Genomic DNA, 19,559 nt, shown 5'->3' on the forward strand with positions numbered 1-19,559 from the left:
TTTCAACCCCTTCTTGGTTTATTGTGTTCAAATGGAGAGTTATATAAGCAGGGCTCCTCTTGTGCTGTCGGATGGGTGAATAAGAGGAGATCAAAAGGGAGGCGATAGTCTGCTGCCTTCTCCTCTTCTTTATTCTCTCCGCATTCTGCCAATGTGCAGTTCCTTCTAACTGCATGACTTGCCCTGGATTCTATGTCTCTCTCCCTCTCTAGGACATTACACTTTAATCTCATGTTCTCTCGCTTTTCTCTCTTGCCCCCCTTTTGGTCTCTTTGCCTTTTTCCCCCTTGTTCATCACTCCATCCATCCATCTCTGCCTTTCTTCTTTAATCCTGTGTTCTGTACCGCTTTGGCCCCGAGAATCTCATTCTAATCTGCTGTCTCAATATGGCCCCGTATGACTGCTAATCCTGAGCTTGCATGTTCATGCGTGTGTGTGTGCAGATGTACAGTATGTTTCTGTTACATTCAGCAAGAGATGTTAAGGTCGTTTTTCAGAAATGAGTTGGATGACGCAATCTTTTTTGTTGTTTGTTTGCTTTTTAGTCAAGTTGGTGCCCTGCACAACATCCAAGAGCTTCAAACCACATAGACCCTTGTGTTAAAGTGGTGGGGGGGGGGGGGGGGGGGAGACACATACACATAACAAGACCACAAGCACTTATACTGTAGACACATACAAACCACACTGCTCACATGAGAGAGCAGGGAAGAGCGGTGGGAGAGATGAGAGAAAACATGCAGATGGGAATTATATCTCTTTATAAAGTATAATCTCACTTTAATCTCCCTCTCTGTAGCCCGCTGTTTACATCTCTTACTCTTTTTTTCCTTTTTTGCTCCAGCAGGTAGCTGCACAAATGAACGCACATCCATATAAACCAGCACACATTTTTCAACAACAGTTAAAAAGCCTTTTAGCATCAACATGCCACCACAATGAGCAATAGAGATTAAAAAAGATCCTGACAGGCTAACCTGCATGAACCGTGCACCCTTTCCTCTACGAATGCACAGTCATCAACCCGACTCAGATCATACCTTTTGTATCCATGTTCTGCCTCATTGCTGCTCGCTTTCCCTGATGGCATCCTAGTCAAATCGTCCTTTCAATTTAATAGATATTTACGCGGATCCGTTAAGTCCCGGCGGCCAGTAGGCTATGCAGCCGGATGAAGGGCTCTGTGAGACGGGGAAGGATGCTCGCTCTGCCCGCACCGGAGCTCCGCGATGTGCACTAGTTATCTCCCACCCTGTTGTTTCACTCTACTTTGGGTTAATGTGTTTGGAGCGAGTGTGTGTGAGAGAGAGAGAGTGAGGGGGATAGAGAGACTAACCTCGGATCCCGTTTTTTGCTCCTCGCTGTCAGCCAGCTCCACTTCAACCAAACACCAACTTCGCTACTTCAACTCCCGAAACGGCTTGTCATAAGGTCAACGTTACATCCTCCTTTTTTTCTCTCCTCAAAAGAGCTCCGTGTCCCTCCCTGAGCGTAAAACAGCGACAATAGGTGCGACTAATCTCTATTTCCAACTCGATTTATCCCGCTAGACTTCGGGCGCCTCAGTCTTTTAAAATCAACCAACTGAGTTTAGTAGCGGCTTGACAGGTGTCGCCTCCAGCGCACCTTCAATCCTCCTCTGCCTCCTCCTCGTCTATAGCGACAAACCTGCGTGCTGTTGTTTGTTTCTCTCTCTCTCTCTCTGTGTGTGTGTGTGTGTGTGTGTGTGTGTGTGTGTGTGTGTGTGTGTGTGTGTGTGTGTGTGTGTGTGTGTGTGTGTGTGTGTGTGTGTGTGTGTGTGTGTGTGTGTGTGTGTGTGTGTGTGTGTGTGTGTGTGTGTGTGTGTGTGTGTGTGTGTGTGTGTGTGTGTGTGTGTGTGTGTGTGTGTGTGTGTGTGTGTGTGTGTGTGTGTGTGTGTGTGTGTGTACTCTACTGTGGCTCTCTGTTACAGGGGTTCAGCAGGTCACCACGGTCCAGCAATTACCGACTACTCACCAAGCACTGACAGGTGCACACAAGCACGCACGCACACACACGCACGCACGCACACACACACACACACACACACACACACACACACACACACACACACACACACACACACACACACACACACACACATATATAGGTCGACACACACACACACACACACACACACACACAAACTCAAAAATGACACACTGACTGTATGGGGGCCGCCTACATTTAGGGCTGGGCCTGTGAGCCAGTTGGGGGTCCTTTAGATAGTAAATGAGTGCTCTTCAGTTCTTGAGGGGAGGGAGGAGGTAGACTAGGCAGTAAAGTAGAAAAGGGGATCTATATGTTGGAGTCAGTTTGAGTTTTAATTAAAACATACAGGCACTGACATCAGGCTCTAGGCTGACAGGACGGGAGAGTATGTTCTCTGCTAATGACTGGGAGTCCACACTGGTTCAGCTGATGTTGTTGCGTTTTAATACAGTCTTTGTGACCAATGATTGTTTTTATTTGCGTAAGAGGCACAGCTCACAATTAATTTGCATTTATTACCTTCGGGCAGTTACCGCAGCTTAGCCCGTAAGGTGCTGCATACACAGCATTATTAAATGTAGCTTTCATTGGAACATGGGTGCAACAAAACAAACCTTTACTCCAAACTAACACACACAGGTACACAGATTTATGTGCTCATCAGCACACAGCATCAGAGGGCTCGTGCGGGCCCCTCGGGGCCACGTTACGGGTGCAGCTGCACCACCAGCACCCTCTGGCGCTCTTCCAGAGACAGCTTCCCAGGAAACAGTCCGATTCAATTTAAGCCACTCTCATAGTCAGACCCAGAGTCACAGTCTGAATGAGACATTATTAGAGTAGAAGCTAGAGCCTGGCCTATACTGCATTTTTTAATAAGCATCTGATATCAGTATTTTAAAGTTGATAGGACATATTAATACCTTGGCCGATATTCAATTTGACACACAAATAGACAACACAAACACATTTCTTTTGGAGGATTGTGACCGTACATTTTGCAGTTTTGAAAAACAGTCACTGATTTTGCTATAATACCACCAATACTAATATAAAGTCATATTTTTTCATTGTCTTCCAACTGTTTTGTATATTATCAGTTGTTGTTCTGTATCAAAGAAGTATTCATTCATCTCTAGGGCTATGATATGGTATTATGTGCATTGGTTGTTGTATTGCATTACATATTGAGATGTCCCCCCCTATCATACACTGATACACGTACACAATCTGACAGTGCTAATTGCACACTGTTATAATTCAGGATAATTTTCCTTTCTTTTTTTACTTAATGAAAAATAGCATTCATATTCCTACAGGAACTATGAGTGTGTCTGCGGTAAATTACTGTAATTTATGGTCTAGTTATCCCTCATGCTAACAGCTTAATAGCCCTGTGCAGGTAATTATTGTCTATTTAAATTAGGGTAAAGCATGTTACTTACTCAATCCCTTCAAATTGCAATACAACCCATACATGTAACACCTGAAAAGGGAAATAATGAATAGCATAAAGGGGAAAAATGAGAGTTATAAGAAGCAGTTTGTTGATTTAACCTTATAATAAAATATGATTTTATTCTGTATTCATGCCCTACCTTTTTATATACTTAATAAGAATGATGCAATAAACAGGGTTGGCCAAAAGTTTAATTAATATTTAACGATCTATATAAAAATGCAGAACATTTGCATGGATAATTACACTGATTGTAAAAACCAGACCACAGAAAGCGATATAAAGCTTTTATCACCAAGCTGTCCTCTTCCTCATGCATATTGTTCATATTGGTTGATCCTTTTCTGAAGGTGCTTTGGTTCTTACATGAGGATAAATCTTTTTTTTTACCTATTGTGTTGTTAAAGGTTTAGAAGGCGAGCAAAACCATAGATGTCTGGTCTTCTGAGGCTGCACGTTTAGTGATGTTTATAAAGAAAGAGAAGACAGTCAGGCAACAGGCTGACATCACCTGCCATTGTGATGCTTTGTGCTACAGTACTTAGTCTTCTGTATGAATATTGTTATTTACTAAATGTTTATAGAATCTTGAGCAATTCAATCAACCAATATGTGTGCTATTAGAAAAGGTGGAATCACTCAACCTTTTATTTTTTAATTGTGCGGGTGATCCAATGTGATGTTTCTTAGACTTGGAGAAGTCAGCTACTGAATCACTGAGTTACCTCCTATTTTATGTCTAGGGTTATAGAAGTTGTATATGTTGTACAAATTAACTTCTCCAGCTCATAGACAGCTCACTGACATTATTTAAATCAAATATGTTCCAAAACGAATTATCAAAATAAAGATGTAACAATACTGCAACACATACTTCTTAAAAACAACTTCAGGTAGTGTTAGGAACTTGGGGCTACAACTATGTATTTTAATTTAAAATGTCACTTCTGAATTTATTTACTAACCAGTTGTGCATTGTAAAATCAAATGCTAATCCCAAATCAGAAAAGCTCTCATTTATGTCATTATATGTATTGTGTGGTCTCAACAAAGGCTTAAAAACTAAACAAATTAGTGATGGTATTCATTTTGTCTTAATTTATTTGAATATAATACTAATTTTAGTATTAGTTTGTTAATATAAAGTAAAAACAATATTCCTTCAGTTGTCAATCAGATGTCCAAGCCTGTCTATAATAATGATACATTGATTTCTTTGGCACCAAATCACTGAGTTTCTCTCTCTTATGGTTTCAGTTTTTACTGTGGAGTGGACTTGTTGAGGAAGTACACACACTGTAGCCAGCTGTTGTAGAAACACAAGTAACAGGAGGGTTATAGCAGGGCAACAAAAATGGAGAAAAACCAAACCTTCATTTATCCATTTTCCACCACATCCCTGCTCATTTGCATCAAGTTGGACTCGACTATTACGTGTCTAAGCTGTTTAAGATCTATCCCTTTTTGCTACTTTTGTCTTAGCATTAATTAGAAGTGATCTGCTTTGTGTCGTAGTGTTTCCGCAGGTCTGAACGTTTTTGCAAAGGAGCTAATGAGCAACATTAGGTTCATCACATGTCAATTACAAATGTAACTATCACACCAGCTCAGCTCTAATAAATACACACTCTGCTCAAGGGTTATTGTTCAGCCTCACTTGTAGTTTCTTTAAGAGCGCCATCACAGAGTCAGAAACGTCAAGATGTTTGTGTTGTTGGGATGAAAGAGTGTTTATCTGTGTTCGTACGTTACAGTCACAGCCTTGAGGTAGAACACAGGTCTTTTAGATCATCGTGGGTGATAACAAAAGCACATGCACAGGGAGACTCTGGAACTACATTTGCTGAAGGGCAAAGCACAAATACAAGTAGCTGCAAAAAAGAAAAATATCCTGAAATAGAAAAAGGTATATAAAAAAAATCCTTTTAGCCTTTTATTAATTATGAATCCCTTCGTCGATCCATCTAGGAGGAGAAACTATGAGTTAAGTCCTTAACTGCTGCACAAATGTTCTACTTGTCTTTCTTAATTCTGTTCAGATTCTTCTTTAACCTTTACCTTTCTTTGATGAAAAGTTATGTTTTATTTAATTCTAAGGATCAAGTTTCCACTAATACTTTCCACTCTCCTACAGCGTATAAGTATCTTTGTTCTTTACAGAGCACTAGCAAATTGATTGGCGTTCTCTAGTCGACAGCCCAAATGATGGCTAGAAATTAAATGCCTGAAAGAGGTATAATTGTGGTTGGGGCGAGTGGGTAGAGGAGAGAGAGAAAGGGAGGGATGGAAAGTGAAGCTGGAGAGGGAGGAATACACAAACAGGTTGCACTGGGGCCTGGGGAATAAGGGGGAGAGGCGCGGAGAGCAGAGAGAAAGAAAAATAAGATGGAGGGCCGCAGAAAGCAAAGACAGAAGGCTGGTTTAACGTAGAGCTTCAAGTTAAGGATATTTTATCTTTTTATCATTACCAACAACATCATTGCTATTGACGCACGCACGCGCGCGCACACACACACACACACACACACACACACAGGTGGTGAAACATCAATTTTTACTCTACCACAAATGAGTGCTTTCTTCATCTTTTTTAACAAACTTTTGCGTCCTCTGTCTGGACACTTTTTTTATGCATTTATCCCTTGTCCTTCACTGATGTATCAATCTAGCCAGCCCTCCATCCCCCCTCCCTCCCCCTTTCTCCCCCTCATTGTGATTGCTTACCTCCCGAGGAAGAAGAAGTATACTCCATCTTGTTGTTTTATGTTCCCAGCAAATGTAGTCCTGCGTCTCCCTTCTCCACCCTCAACTCTCTTACACTTTGTCTCTGTCTCTCTCACTCACTGTTCGTCACCCCTCCCTCCCTCTTTCTCTCTCCCCCTCCCTCCATCCCCTGACACCTTGCACTCTCCTCCTCCACTCCCTCCCTGTCAACTTACCCTCCCTCCTCCCCTCTCTCTTTCTGTATGTAGTTGTATAACTTATCACCCTGATCCCGTCCCCACTCCGGTAATTGGTGTCTCTACAGAAGATGCTAGCAGGCTTTATTTAGCCGCTCTGTATTAGTGATTCCAATTAGACGTCTAATGCCAATAAGAGAAAGAAACTGTTAGCCTCCATCTATTTAGCACCGCGGGAGAGGGGAGTTCATGCGTGTGTTTGTTTTTGCCCTTGCAACAACTGCGACCAGTGCTTGCACACACACCAATCTTACACACCCACACGATGAACACTCAACAGGGTAGAGGGTACATGTTGGTTTTAACAGATGGTGAAACACTTTCCCTTGAGTATCGACATTGCTCTCTCTCTGCTTCTCTCTCTATAATTAACTAGGTTTCAGTAACAAACCTTTTGGCTTTGGCGTCGCCATGGTTACCCAAACTCTGAAACGCGACTGTCTGCATTTGTACGTGTGTGTGTATCTGTGAATGCTGGCAAGTACAGTGTAAGTGCATGCAAATGTTATTGTTCACACCCCTTTTTGTGTGTGCGTGTGTGTTTCTGAGTATTTTGGTTGCTTTCATGCTTTTGTTTCCCGACAGGGCTCAGAGGCTGGTTTTTCTCAAGCGCCTATGTATCTACACAGAGAACAGCGGTATTACATCTGATCATTGATAATTCATCACAGCACTATTGTACCTTACATAATAGGATTTTAATAATTATATAATCCCATGAATAAAGATTTCAAGAGAGATTAATTTGAAATGAGGCGATAAAATAAAAAGAATTATTCTGTTCCTGTACCAGTAAAGGTAGAAGTTTAAATTTAAACTCGCTAGACCTCTGAAATAAAAAAAAATAAATAAAAAAAATAGGATGTGGGAATATATTTTGTGAACTGCCTGGGCAGCAAACCCTGTATGAACAAAAAAAAGTACTGTTTTTCATACTTACTATGACAAATGATTATTGTAACACTATAAGAATGGTAAGCAGTCCAAGCGTGTAATACACCTTCCAGGGAGCTGCAGTGAAGTAAAAGCTGAGAAGAGTTATATAATTGTTTAGGGTACGTATACTTCAAACAACGTGACGTCTGACCACGTCTTAGGCAAGAGCTCAGTGTCTTTTTCATGTCTTCGTTGTCTTGATTCATTAAATCGTACAACAGTGCACGCTGTACAATCCTCATCCATTGTGTTGAACACGTTTTAAAGTGAAGGGAAGATAGGTTGGTGGATGCAATCAGTCACGTACATTTTTACCCACATTCCTGATTGCTTTGTAAAGTGAGCTGTAATTCCACAATATGTATTTCTGTTATCTTCTGTTCTCATAGTCTTTCAAACCCTGGTGCAGTGTTGAAAATCTATTACTCAAACCTTACTTCTAGGATTGTATTTCACTGTCTCACCGCCGGTGCATCACCTTCCCACCAACGCATTTATTTTCCGTTCTGCTGGCCATGTCCTGGGTTTCTGGGCCTTTCTGGTGCAATAATTGTCCTTATTTCTGATGAAAGCTGTCCAAACACAGACAGTGTCACCTCTCACTGTGACATTTCCAGCAGCTACAAAGGAGTAGAAAAAATATTTCAGCAATCTAAAACATCCGTTACCGCCAGCCCTTGGTGTCAGTCCTTCAGATGGAAAGAGAAGGTCTACGTTTTACAAACCATTTTGCAGCAACCGCGCATCAGTTTTTCAGAGAGAAATCCATCGCCGCAGAGGCAGTGATACAGATTTCTACAAGGCAGCCTGAGTAATACAGAAGGCAATACAGCCATACAACGTTTTGAGTGGAGGGTTTCACTAGCACTGTGTGATTGTGCTCACTGGGCTTTACTGCAATGACATTATCGAAACAAATGTGGGACATAAACTGACATACATGTAGACAAGGCAGGAAGTAGGGAAGATAATGAAAAATACATTTCCACAAGATCAATCCTGAATTGCATGTACCGTCATAATCTGGCACATAACAGTAAAAGCATGGGTATATTTTGTTATTTAAAGTGCACTGAAGGAAACCCTTAGTGCTGTTCTCCTGGTCAGGATTTATCCACCGGTCCAACTGTGACAACATTTTGAGTCTCTTTACCAAGTGTGATGCGACCGCTGATCCCACATTACCATCTCTGTCATCTGCTCAAAACGTTCCCGGACCTCAACTTTCTAATCCTGTTTGAAGTGAAATTGCCATAGTTGTGCTGGAGTTGGCTGCACGAGCTCTCCATAGGTTCCAAAGTTAGCCCACCAATAACATATGCTTTACTAAGTGGAGATCAACACATCACTAGAATAAAATAGGTTGCAAATGTCTATCTCCTCATATTGTGCCTTGCTAATGTTGCGAATGGAGCTGCTGTGATGGAAGAACATTTCAGACTTGATATGACATTACAGTATTGGTATATCATATCGTAAAACTAAATGATATCTTATTTTCAGTCTCAATTATTAAATGGCAGTCAACGAATCACAAGAACACACAGATATATTCAGGCGACGCCAGCAGACAATGCTTTTGCCAAACACAAGACTAACTTAGAAGTTGGCTTCAAACTGTTTACGAGCAGCCTAACCCTAATCTGTGGTCAAGGGACGTGTGCTTCTGATGTCGCTGAGGCCGGGAAGAAGAGGCTATTTTAAATGGTTTGTTACCAAACTGTATCAACAAAGAGGAGTTATTCCTAAATATTTACACTCATTAATTACCAGTGTAACTGTTACGTAGCTTACTGTACCAAATGGCTAACATTAGCATGCACATGACATTTGTAGATATCTGTCTTGACATCTGACCAAAACTCTTATTTATAATGGTATCAATTTGGAAGATACAATTCACAAAAATAACCCAAAATACCTGAAATCATTAGACCTAATGTTGGGAAAATACTGAATGTACTATTCCAATATCAGAGTAGCACATGATAACAAAGGCCCAACTGTAACTATGTACATGGTAGGATGTATGATTACCTAGAAGAGCACACTGTTTTAGGAATATGATAAGCTATGTGACAACAATTAACATGATGATTCAGCCTCTATGGAGATAGGCATATGACTGTCATATTTATTCCTTACGTGGGCCATAGCTAATCTGAACTAATCATTGAATACTGCTTTGAACCGGTATTCCTGCATCTTGTAACGCCCTCTCTTTATACAAGCATCTGAAGGAACTAATTGTACCAAATTATCTGTGTGTGATGACCACTTCCATTCTTGCTAGGATAATAAATACATGTATCCTGATATTGAAACTCAAGTCGGTGACGAGTGAGATTTCTCTAACACTTCCCTTTCATTTTAAACTGCATGAATTCAAACACACGTACTTTCTCATGTATGTTGATGGAAATAAAACAAAGTAATACATGGATTTATGTAGATATGATTAGATGTAGTAATGTGTATATCCTTGGGCAAGACACTTTACCCGCATTTTGCTCCTGTGGGTAATGTCCACAGTAATGACTCTTACATGTCTAATATGTGTAATGTGTAATTGTAAAGCGCTTTGAGCACCTGTAAAAGCGCTCTAATAAAACATTTAATGCATTATTATTATTATTATTATTATTATTATTATTATTATTATCTTATTTTTTGGCGGATATATTACAACTTTTTGATCCTAATGTGACTTTTTACATGGTGTATTACTTTTGATTGGACAGATGTTTGCTAGAAACTGATATACAAACATCTATCTAACTAAGACCTTCATCTAAAATGTTGTAAATCCCTGATACTATCTTAAGAAGTATTTTAAAGATACAAACCTCCAGTACGATATGAATTACAAACAGCTGGTGCCTCCCAGTCCCGGTGTCACCACGGTGGTAACTGTGCATGATGCATCGTCTCTCCTTCAGGCAGTTTCCCTTCCTATAAATGAGAAACCTTTCACCAGTCAGATGGCCTTGGGCGTGTTAGTCAACATGGACATATTTAACAGGATGCAGTACGGAATATCACTCTTATACGGCCTGCAGCTAAACAGCAGAGGAAGAATGGGAGACCTAATGGAGACATTTTATTGTCTGGTTTTTTACATCTGAATGAGCTTTATTTCCGTTCTCAGTAAGATCTATCAGCTCTTAAATAAGATGTGCACTTGAAATCCCCTCACTCATTCACATTAAATAACGTCCTCTTTTTCAACTCATGCTGTATTGAGCTGCACATACTCAAACTGAGTGGAGATATTTACTTAGGGAGGTGTTAGTGAGACATATACAGAGAAGGCTGGTGTGTTTAAAGGCTGCAATTAAGTGGGGTTTACCATTAATGAGGCAGTGGGGGATGGTGAAAATGTTGAAGAATAGAGGATTCTTGTGAGGGAAAGACAGCTTGGGGATTTTGTCTTTTTTCCTCTTTTTAAAGTTGCCTGCTTCACCATCTGAGTGCGTGCCCAATTGGCTCAATGCCGGCAAACAGTAACTTAAATAAGAAAAGTCCCCTGTGTGTTTTGAGGTAACTTTGTAGCTGTCCCTCCCAGGCAGATTATGTGCTTATCAGATTTTCCTAACATGGTCACAGCAACCACAAATTTGATCTACGAGCAGGGAAAGAATTGGAAAACATGATTTTTACGAGTTTATGGTCAGGTTTGAGTTTTCTGAAAGCGCTGCAGATCCCCCCAGGCTAGCACTGCTGACTTATGAATATGTGGGTGAGAAAAACACTTGGAAATTGCACATTTCAGAAGCTGCAGCAGCCTACCTTATCACCCAGTAATTCACACTCTTTACACATCTGCAGTGACTTGATTCCTGCAGGGAAGACAATGGTTTGTGGCCAGCCATGGCTACGACTTTTCTCTCTTTAAAAGAGCTTTAAAATATTTGTATTGAATTTAAGATACTATCACCTCCTTGTTATCCTTGGTATAAAGTCCCTGTATGATCAACTTGAAGACAAATTGAACCGTTTTACCTTCCTGTTTAGTCGCACAGAGTTGTTTATTTTCCTTTGGAGTACAAGTTCAGCATGAGTTATTTTTCATTAACTTTGCAGTCAGTGGAGCTTTTCTTCTCAGTCCTCATCGACGGGACTCAGAGCCTGCTGCTTCTCGTTCTACCATCTAATCACGGAGTTACACCTGCAATGCCAGGTGAATGCAATTAATCGCTGGTTGGCAAACCCAGCGGCACTGTGAGCCCATGGGTTGGGAACCACTCTTGTTGAGCGATGCTGGCACCAATAACAAATCATGCTCCTAAGGACAAATGTGGAGATGTTTTCCCTCCAGCAAGTAAATATAAGCAAAAGTTATTTCAGTACACAAAACTCAACCAATTAGACTTGATTAAGCCTTTGAGATCAGAGTTTCTGAACATCACACCCACGCATCAGTGCAAAAGAATGTTCTGAACTCAGCTTTAAATAAATACAGTGATGAGGTGCTTGATGATGTTGTTTTAACCCTCTGGTGAAAGGTCAAGGTAGTACAGAGCATTTTAACACTGATTGGTGATTTCTCTTTTGCAAACAGTAATCAAAACTACCACCTTTCTATCACACGTCATCACTACTGATTTATTTCATTAAACTGATGATTATTTATTATATTAAAACATTTCTTTTTTCTGCTCATCACAAGTTCTTACAGTCCAAGTTGATGTTCACATGTGCTGGCTAGCAGATATGCATTTAACATTTACACAATCGTAATATCAGAGGAGCTTTAACCAGGGAGTGTTTAGTATTCTTGCTTGAAAACCATCCCGTTAATCAGTTTTCAAAACATTATAATAATTAACTGTTTGTTTAAGTAATTAATAACTTTAGCTCTAAATTGATGTTTTTACACTGATTTGATGTAGTAAAACTTTGACCTCAGCTGTACCCATTTAACATTTTGAATAATTGTATGGCTATCCACCAGTTGATACGTAGTTGTTTCCAGACATGTTTGTTTCATGAGTATTTCTTCTTTCTTGTCTCTCTTTCAGCCAAGAAGACTCTGCTCGGAGGAGGTGGAGGTAAGTCACAACCTGTCTGATCCATCGGCTGTGTGTGTTTAGATTTGCTGCCAAGATACTTGTCTCCCTCAGTTCATTTTATCGGTATAGCTTTGTGGTGCAAATAGTCCTGGACAATCAATTATTTTAATCAGATGATGCAGTGCAACGTGCTAACTAAAGAGAGTGTGTATGTATGTGTGTGTTTCTGTGTCGTATGAGTGGTGTTTGTCTTTGTATAGGAGCAGGTAGCTCTTTGTTGTGGCAGGTGTTCAAGGTGGGTTTGCATGCTGCGCTGTGTGTCTGTAGGCCTGTGTGTGAGTGTGTGAGCGCAGGTGCAAAGTCCATACTTCATAATTTACGGGTGTGGAGTGCTGTGGATATAAACAGCCATTTTTCAATGTATTGTTGACTCAGTGCTTTGCTGCGTGCGTGTGATGTCGGACGTCAACGTTTAATCGATACTTGTAATAAATCTGTAAAGCTAATGCAGCAGCCACATTCACTAAAACATGTACACACACATACACACTCCTTTCCAGTTGTGTGTTTGTTAATGCTTGCAAATTTGGTTGATGGTGTTTTTGGTGGTGGTTATCTTTTTCTTCATTTTGGCAAACAGCTCTTAACCATTCAGACCAGCTGACTTGCACTGCCATTTTACCCTTCCAATTTGTGTGTGTGTGTGTGTGTGTGTGTGTGTGTGTGTGTGTGTGTGTGTGTGTGTGTGTGTGTGTGTGTGTGTGTGTGTGTGTGTGTGTGTGTGTGTGTGTGTGTGTGTGTGTGTGTGTGTGTGTGTGTGTGTGTGTGTGTGTGTGTGTGTGTGTGTGTGTGTGTGTGTGTGTGTTTCGGCTTTCCAGTCTCCATGGTGACATATTCACTGTAGTGGCACACCTGTATATGTGCATGGGAAACTGTATATGAGTTAATCACAGAGCATTTGCCTGCCTCTAAAAGTGCATTTGCTTGCCTAAAGTATCTTATTGAAGCTGTAAGTCCTAAGCATCTGCACACACACACACACACACACACACACACACACACACACACACACACACACACACACACACACACACACACACACACACACACACACACACACACACACACACACACACACACACACACACACACACACACACACACACACACACACACACACACACACACACACGGGCTCCACCCTTAACGATATAAACCAGCTGAGCCTCAAGCCATAGAGATGGACTGATTCACACATGGCACCCACTACATGCAGTCAAGTAGCTCGAGATCTACAGCATCGTTTGATGTTGTCCTGAAGTCTCTGATGGCTCTACAAAGACAGATGGTTTCCAGAGAGGCTATGTCAGACTATGTTCATTTAATGAAAAGCATGTTAACATTGGTTTATTCATTTATAAAAATATATTCAGTTAAATGAAAACACAATAGCCGTTTAATTCTGAACATTTGTCCAACGATGGGTTAGTAGAGGTTACCTATATAACAACCAACGAGCTGCATACTTTTTGTATCCATTTCTCTCCGTCACTCTTTACCAGTTTGTCTCTGGCTCAGTTGATTTCTCTCATCTCTATCTTAATGTTCTTATTTCCCTTGTGCTGTCTCTCTTTCCAGCCCCGTCCTTAGGGGATGCTTCCAAGGCAGATAGAAGCTACAGTAGTTGTTAATTAGAGAGAGAGGTAAGCTTAGAAACAAGTGGAAGAATTGAGTAAACAGGAGAGACGAGGGGACACTGGGGTGAGTGTGAAAATACAAGAGAGACAAAAAGGTCCAATAGATAATATAGAGATGCAAGGGGCTGAGTAGAAATGTATCATAGAAGAATATTCTGAATACTTCTCCAGTGCCGAGGTCACAATCTGCACTGAGTAACCAAGAATACATTCTTCCAGCTGTTTTCATTGGAGCTGAGACAACAAAGGTCTTTACAGTGCTTTTCTACTCTCGAGGGTACCTGGGTAAATGTCATTCAGTTAGATCAAACGCACACCTGCCGACTTTGTTTTCTTCAATCCAGAGCGGCGCTGAGCTCCAGCGGCGCATCAACAACAAACTCAAGGACAAGAAATTAACATTTTTCTATGACCACTGGCTACAATTGCTCATTTATCTAGAGCTTATCTATACAACGTTTCACTGCTTTGATTGATTTTCCAAGTAGTAACAAAATCCCAGATGATGATCAGTGGTTCAGTCAGCCAGACAGTTGCTTCATATACATATGTGTTTGATTTGAGAATAAATGCCTATGGAATTGGTGGAGCCATGACTCACACTTTGAAGCATGCATCTGGTTCTCCTTCTAGGTCACCATATGTCAGTAATGTACCTTTGGGATGCGTGGTGCATTGAAGTGTTTTTCCACAGGTTTGTGGCCTGCACAGAAATCTCCTCTACAGTATATAGGGAAGAGGAGCTGAACCTATTAAACATATTTCAAGCCACCATAAACCATTTTCTGGGATGAAAAGATCATGTTTCACTGTTGAAGTTATACTTTTTTATAATAATGAATCTGCTGCCTCTCAAGGGCCCCTCAGCAGCACACAGGAGGTAAACAAGCACGCTTTAAACTACTATTTCATTTACCAAAGTGCACTAAACCACAGTTTAATCTGATGCCACTCCAATACAGCGAGACCTTGTTTTGTTTACGTGATAAATGATTATCGGTCTCTGATACAGTATATATAATGCAATGGTTGCCCAACCTAAGAAAAGGTTGTCATCACAAGGTTGCCATATCTGATTTGTATCTGATTTATTATTATAATTATTTTCAGACAGGTTTTTAAGGAACAGGAGAGCAAGGGAGATAATTGTTAACTGAAAGTTTCTTAATCTTTTAACACATTGGGGACACATTTATGTATAAAAGACGTCAAACAGTGAAGCAAGGAAACTTTATTTTTAAAACCTCTAGTACAAAAACCCCTAAAATAATATGTTGCGAATCAATCACTCATGATCACATGTACACTAAAAGAGTAATTCATCACTGTTATTATTCCTTGTCTCCAATGGCCATAAGGACGTCACTCTTTTAGATCAAAAAGAGACCAAATACAGTGACTAAATGCAGTTAGGATGCAACCATAATACGGTTAAAAAGATGTGTCCCCCAAAATATAATTGAGTAGCACTTTAGTTCATGAGAATGTAATCATGTAGGAGACAGGGTTGCTTTGACAGTGCTTTCACTAAATCAAGGGATTGCCTTATGGTCAGTAGGGACAGGAACATGGCCCCTATTAACCCTGAAATACCACTGTTGGAATGCCAGTTGCTGTGTGCTAATTTGATTCAGCATGGATTCATTTTTAGAAAAATGCAACATATGAGCCCAAAACTAAAATAAACAAGGTTGTGTAACTAGATGTGGACACAAGACAGAGCCTTAAGACCAAGGAATAATTATGTATATGATGTAGTGGTGGTGCTTTAGTGTTGCATATTGCCAATTATATTTGAGTCCTACCACAAACAAGTCGACAAAGTTAATCTAAATTCCTACTTGATTCAAGGGGATAACGAGAAACCCGGGGCGTAGGTCCATCCATCCATCCATCTTCTCATCCATTTCTCCCGCTTATCCGTGGTTGGGTCGCGGGGGAAGCAGTTCCAGCAGAGAGCCCCAAACGTTCCTTTCCCCGGCCACATCAACCAGCTCTGACTGGGGGATCCCAAGGCGCTCCCAGGCCAGCGAAGAGATATAATCCCTCCACCTGGTCCTAGGTCTACCCCTTGGTCTCTTCCCAGCTGGACGTGCCTGGAACACCTCCCTAGGGAGGCACCCAGGTGGCATCCTTACTAGGTGCCCGAACCACCTCAACTGGCTCCTTTCGACGCGAAGGAGGAGCGTTTCAACTCCGACTTACTGCCGAGGACCCGGACACAGCTCTCGCTTTGGGAGTACAGAGATTGGATGGCCCTGAGTAGAGACCCCCTCACCCCATACTCCCGCAGCACCTCCCACAGTAACTCCCTGGGAACCCGGTCATACGCCTTCTCCAAGTCTACAAAACACATGTAGACCGGATAAGCGTACTCCCAGGCCCCCTCCAGGATCCTTGCGAGAGTAAAAAGCTGATCCGTCGTTCCACGACCAGGACGGAATCCGCATTGTTCCTCCTTAATCTGAGGTTCGACAATCGGCCTGACCCTCCTTTCGAGTACCTTAGAGTAAACTTTCCCGGGGAGGCTGAGTAGTGTGATGCCTCTGTAATTGGCACACACCCTCTGATCCCCCTTTTTAAAAAGGGGAACCACCACCCCGGTCTGCCACTCCTTCGGTACTGTTTCCGACTTCCACGCAACGTTGACGAGACGTGTCAACCATGACAGTCCCTCAACACCCAGAGCCTTCAGCATTTCTGGGCGGATCTCATCCACCCCCGGGGCTTTGCCACTGTGGAGTTGCTTGACTACCTCAGCGTAGGTTTGATTTATAATTATGGAAATGTGCTGTTCTTCTATAATATTATAGAGACACACAGTTCAAAACAAAGGCAGCTGCTATAAGAGAGGCTGTTCTGGGTCTGTGGGGAGTGAGCGCACAGGATGTGAACCAGCCATGAAGCAAATGATTGGTTTACGTGTCTTAAGACATCCGGACCAGCACACAATAGATGAGCATGAACCCAGTTAAAATTTCATCCACTTACATTTTTTATAATTTGGTGGGGAATAAAGAATAAGATCCTCCCTCGCACCGAATTTATTTTTGCAGAGCTGACTTTGTGTGTGCTGACATCTATAATCAATCCTCCAGAACAAGGATGAGGTTTGATACCCAGCTGTGGAAGTCTGGTCCCTGTGTTTCTGCTTTCTCCTTGTCTGGATGAGGAGAATAGATGCAGGCGGAGGACAGGCTTTTCTGAATGCCTTTCAGAACAAGAGAGCGTGTATTGTGAATAAAAGTAGAGAGCAGAAGATTGGTTTTGGGGCGGGAGACAAGACAAGAGGCAAAGAGCACTTAGTGTACCTTCCTCATGCCGACAGTGCTGTCAGTGTCTCAGCCGCCGCGTAAATTCTCCTTTCTCACCGCAGCACTATGTTTACATACGTGGAGAAGTTCTTAGTATTGAACAGGTTGCTTAGTTTAAGTTTGTGTGTACACAAGTACATACTATTGTAAAGCAGTGTGCATGTGTGTGCGTGCATCCACCACCAAACCCATCCTAAATGTTGCCTTGGCAACAAGCTGACTGAAGTAAATGAGTGTCCTGGCTCTGCTGAGGGATTGTGGGAAAGCAATATGCCAGCGTTACGCCCCATTAGTTTGACGGACAGCCTGTTTGGCCTATAAGAGGTCAGCTGGCAAGGGCAGCCATATTAGTATTCCATAGGAGAGACGCCTGGATTGGTTTTACGCTAATGTCAATCTACCTGTGTGTGTGTGTGTGTGTGTGTGTGTGTGTGTGTGTGTGTGTGTGTGTGTGTGTGTGTGTGTGTGTGTGTGTGTGTGTGTGTGTGTGTGTGTGTGTGTGTGTGTGTGTGTGTGTGTGTGTGTGTGTGTGTGTGTGTGTGTGTGTGTGTGTGTGTGTGTGTGTGTGTGTGTGTGTGTGTGTGTGTGTGTGTGTGTGTGTGTGTGTGTGTGTGTGTGTGTGTGTGTGTGTGTGTGTGTGTGTGTGTGTGTGTGTGTGTGTGTGTGTGTGTGTGTGTGTGTGTGTACATCGCCAATTATCACTTCCCAGTCCCCCTTTCCCCACCAGAGTCAGTCAATACAGAGCCTGTGAGGAAGGCATGATAACACCTGAACTGGTCAGACGCCTGCTTAGCTGGCTGCTTACTGGTCTTTAGAGGCCAAAACACTCATTTATAGCACCTTTCTGTCTCCATCCATCCTTTTTATTCTGCTTCCTGTCTGAAGCATTTATCTCCTTCCCCTTTGTCTTTAGCCTTCCTCATTTCCTTCACCAACACACCCTTTTTACACTTGATCCCCTTCCAAACCCATTTCTCTTTGTCCAACTGTGCTTTTCCATTCCCTGTCTCATCTGTCTGTCTCTGTGCGAGTCTCTTCATAGTTTTTTAATATCTCGGTCCCATCAAGTATTCCCCAGAAGACCAGGCTTCAGCATAAAAAATGTTGATGTGATATTTTGTATGGTAATGATGGCTAAGTAATGAATGCTGTTTTTTTTATGGAATTTAGTTTGACACTTCCTAAAAGATTTGTTTTAGTGTCTAGTAGGGCTGTGCAATTAATCCTATTTTAATCGCGATTACGATTATGGCTTGCGACAATTATGAAAACAGCATAATTGACCAAATACGATTATTTTGCTTGGTGCGCTTTCGCCCCTCCCAAAAGCCCACTCGGCCACGTGGGAGTGACATGTGTTGTTAGTGTTCAGCGCGAGCGAAGATGTCAGAACTAGCGGCGTAGCTGTGGGTGGGCCCGGGTGGGCCTGGGCCCACCCACATGCACGTCTGGCCCACCCACAGCCAATCAGCGCTTCATAGCGCAGAACCGGGAAGCCCAGAAGGAAGTGCCACAAACTGCAGTTCACCTTGTGGCCGACAGGGGATGGATGCAAAAAGGAGCAATTCCCATAGACCCCCATGTTAAAATGCCCAACTTACAGCCGAAATAAACATGTTTCTAGCCTGGATCCAATAAAACTTATTCTGGATATAGTTAGATTCCACCTTCATGACAATGGAATAGGGAGTGCATTTTTTTACCGTGAGTTTTTATAGTAAGTAAAGTAACTTTTGCCTTGAGTGAATGAAAGTATTATTTCTTCTTGAGGTCTGCAGTTTAGCGTGTACACATTTGCTGAATATGAAAACACTCAGTGTGTGCCCACTGTGCGACTGTCAAGGATAAACAACCTGTGCCTCCGATATATGTTGTATGTATTATTGCTACACAAACATTACATTGCAGTTTAAGTGTCGCCAACTCTGTTTAAGATATCTATCCCCCGTCTGTGTGCGAGGGGGCGGTGCAGTTTACACACACGCAGCCGCTACATGCAGCAACACACACACACACACACACGGAGGATATGGCGGAGAGAACGCGCTCCGAGGTGTGGTTAAACTATAGCCATGTCAATGGGGACAATACTCGTTACCGAAAGTGGAATAAGAGTTTAGCATTTAAGGGCGGTAACACGAGCAATGTGTCTAAACATTTATCAAAAGTG

The 19,559-nt window shown here is 41.9% G+C and overlaps 2 protein-coding genes across 7 annotated transcripts in view; one reads left to right on the top strand and one right to left on the bottom strand.

The window, feature by feature from the left end:
- The window catches only part of flrt1b (fibronectin leucine rich transmembrane protein 1b), a 39,026-nt gene extending 32,741 nt beyond the window's left edge, over window positions 1–6,285 (bottom strand). For 2 of the 4 annotated variants that reach the window (XM_034092875.1, XM_034092872.1), the window contains exon 1: window positions 1,042–1,237. The gene's annotated coding sequence lies outside the window, so the exon portion shown is untranslated. Of the gene's footprint in view, window positions 1–1,041; window positions 1,238–1,337; window positions 1,616–6,194 lie in introns of those variants that run through there. The other 2 variants (XM_034092874.2, XM_034092873.1) reach the window with 2 other exon arrangements.
- The window catches only part of macrod1 (mono-ADP ribosylhydrolase 1), a 130,220-nt gene that overhangs the window by 54,691 nt on the left and 55,970 nt on the right, over window positions 1–19,559 (top strand). For all 3 annotated transcript variants that reach the window (XM_034092878.2, XM_034092877.2, XM_034092879.2), the window contains one exon: window positions 12,388–12,417. In XM_034092878.2, coding sequence (XP_033948769.1) covers window positions 12,388–12,417 — 30 coding nt within the window. The remainder of the gene's footprint in view (window positions 1–12,387; window positions 12,418–19,559) is intronic.

Source organism: Pseudochaenichthys georgianus, chromosome 10 (assembly GCF_902827115.2).
Source record: "Pseudochaenichthys georgianus chromosome 10, fPseGeo1.2, whole genome shotgun sequence".
Classification (NCBI taxonomy): domain Eukaryota; kingdom Metazoa; phylum Chordata; class Actinopteri; order Perciformes; family Channichthyidae; genus Pseudochaenichthys; species Pseudochaenichthys georgianus.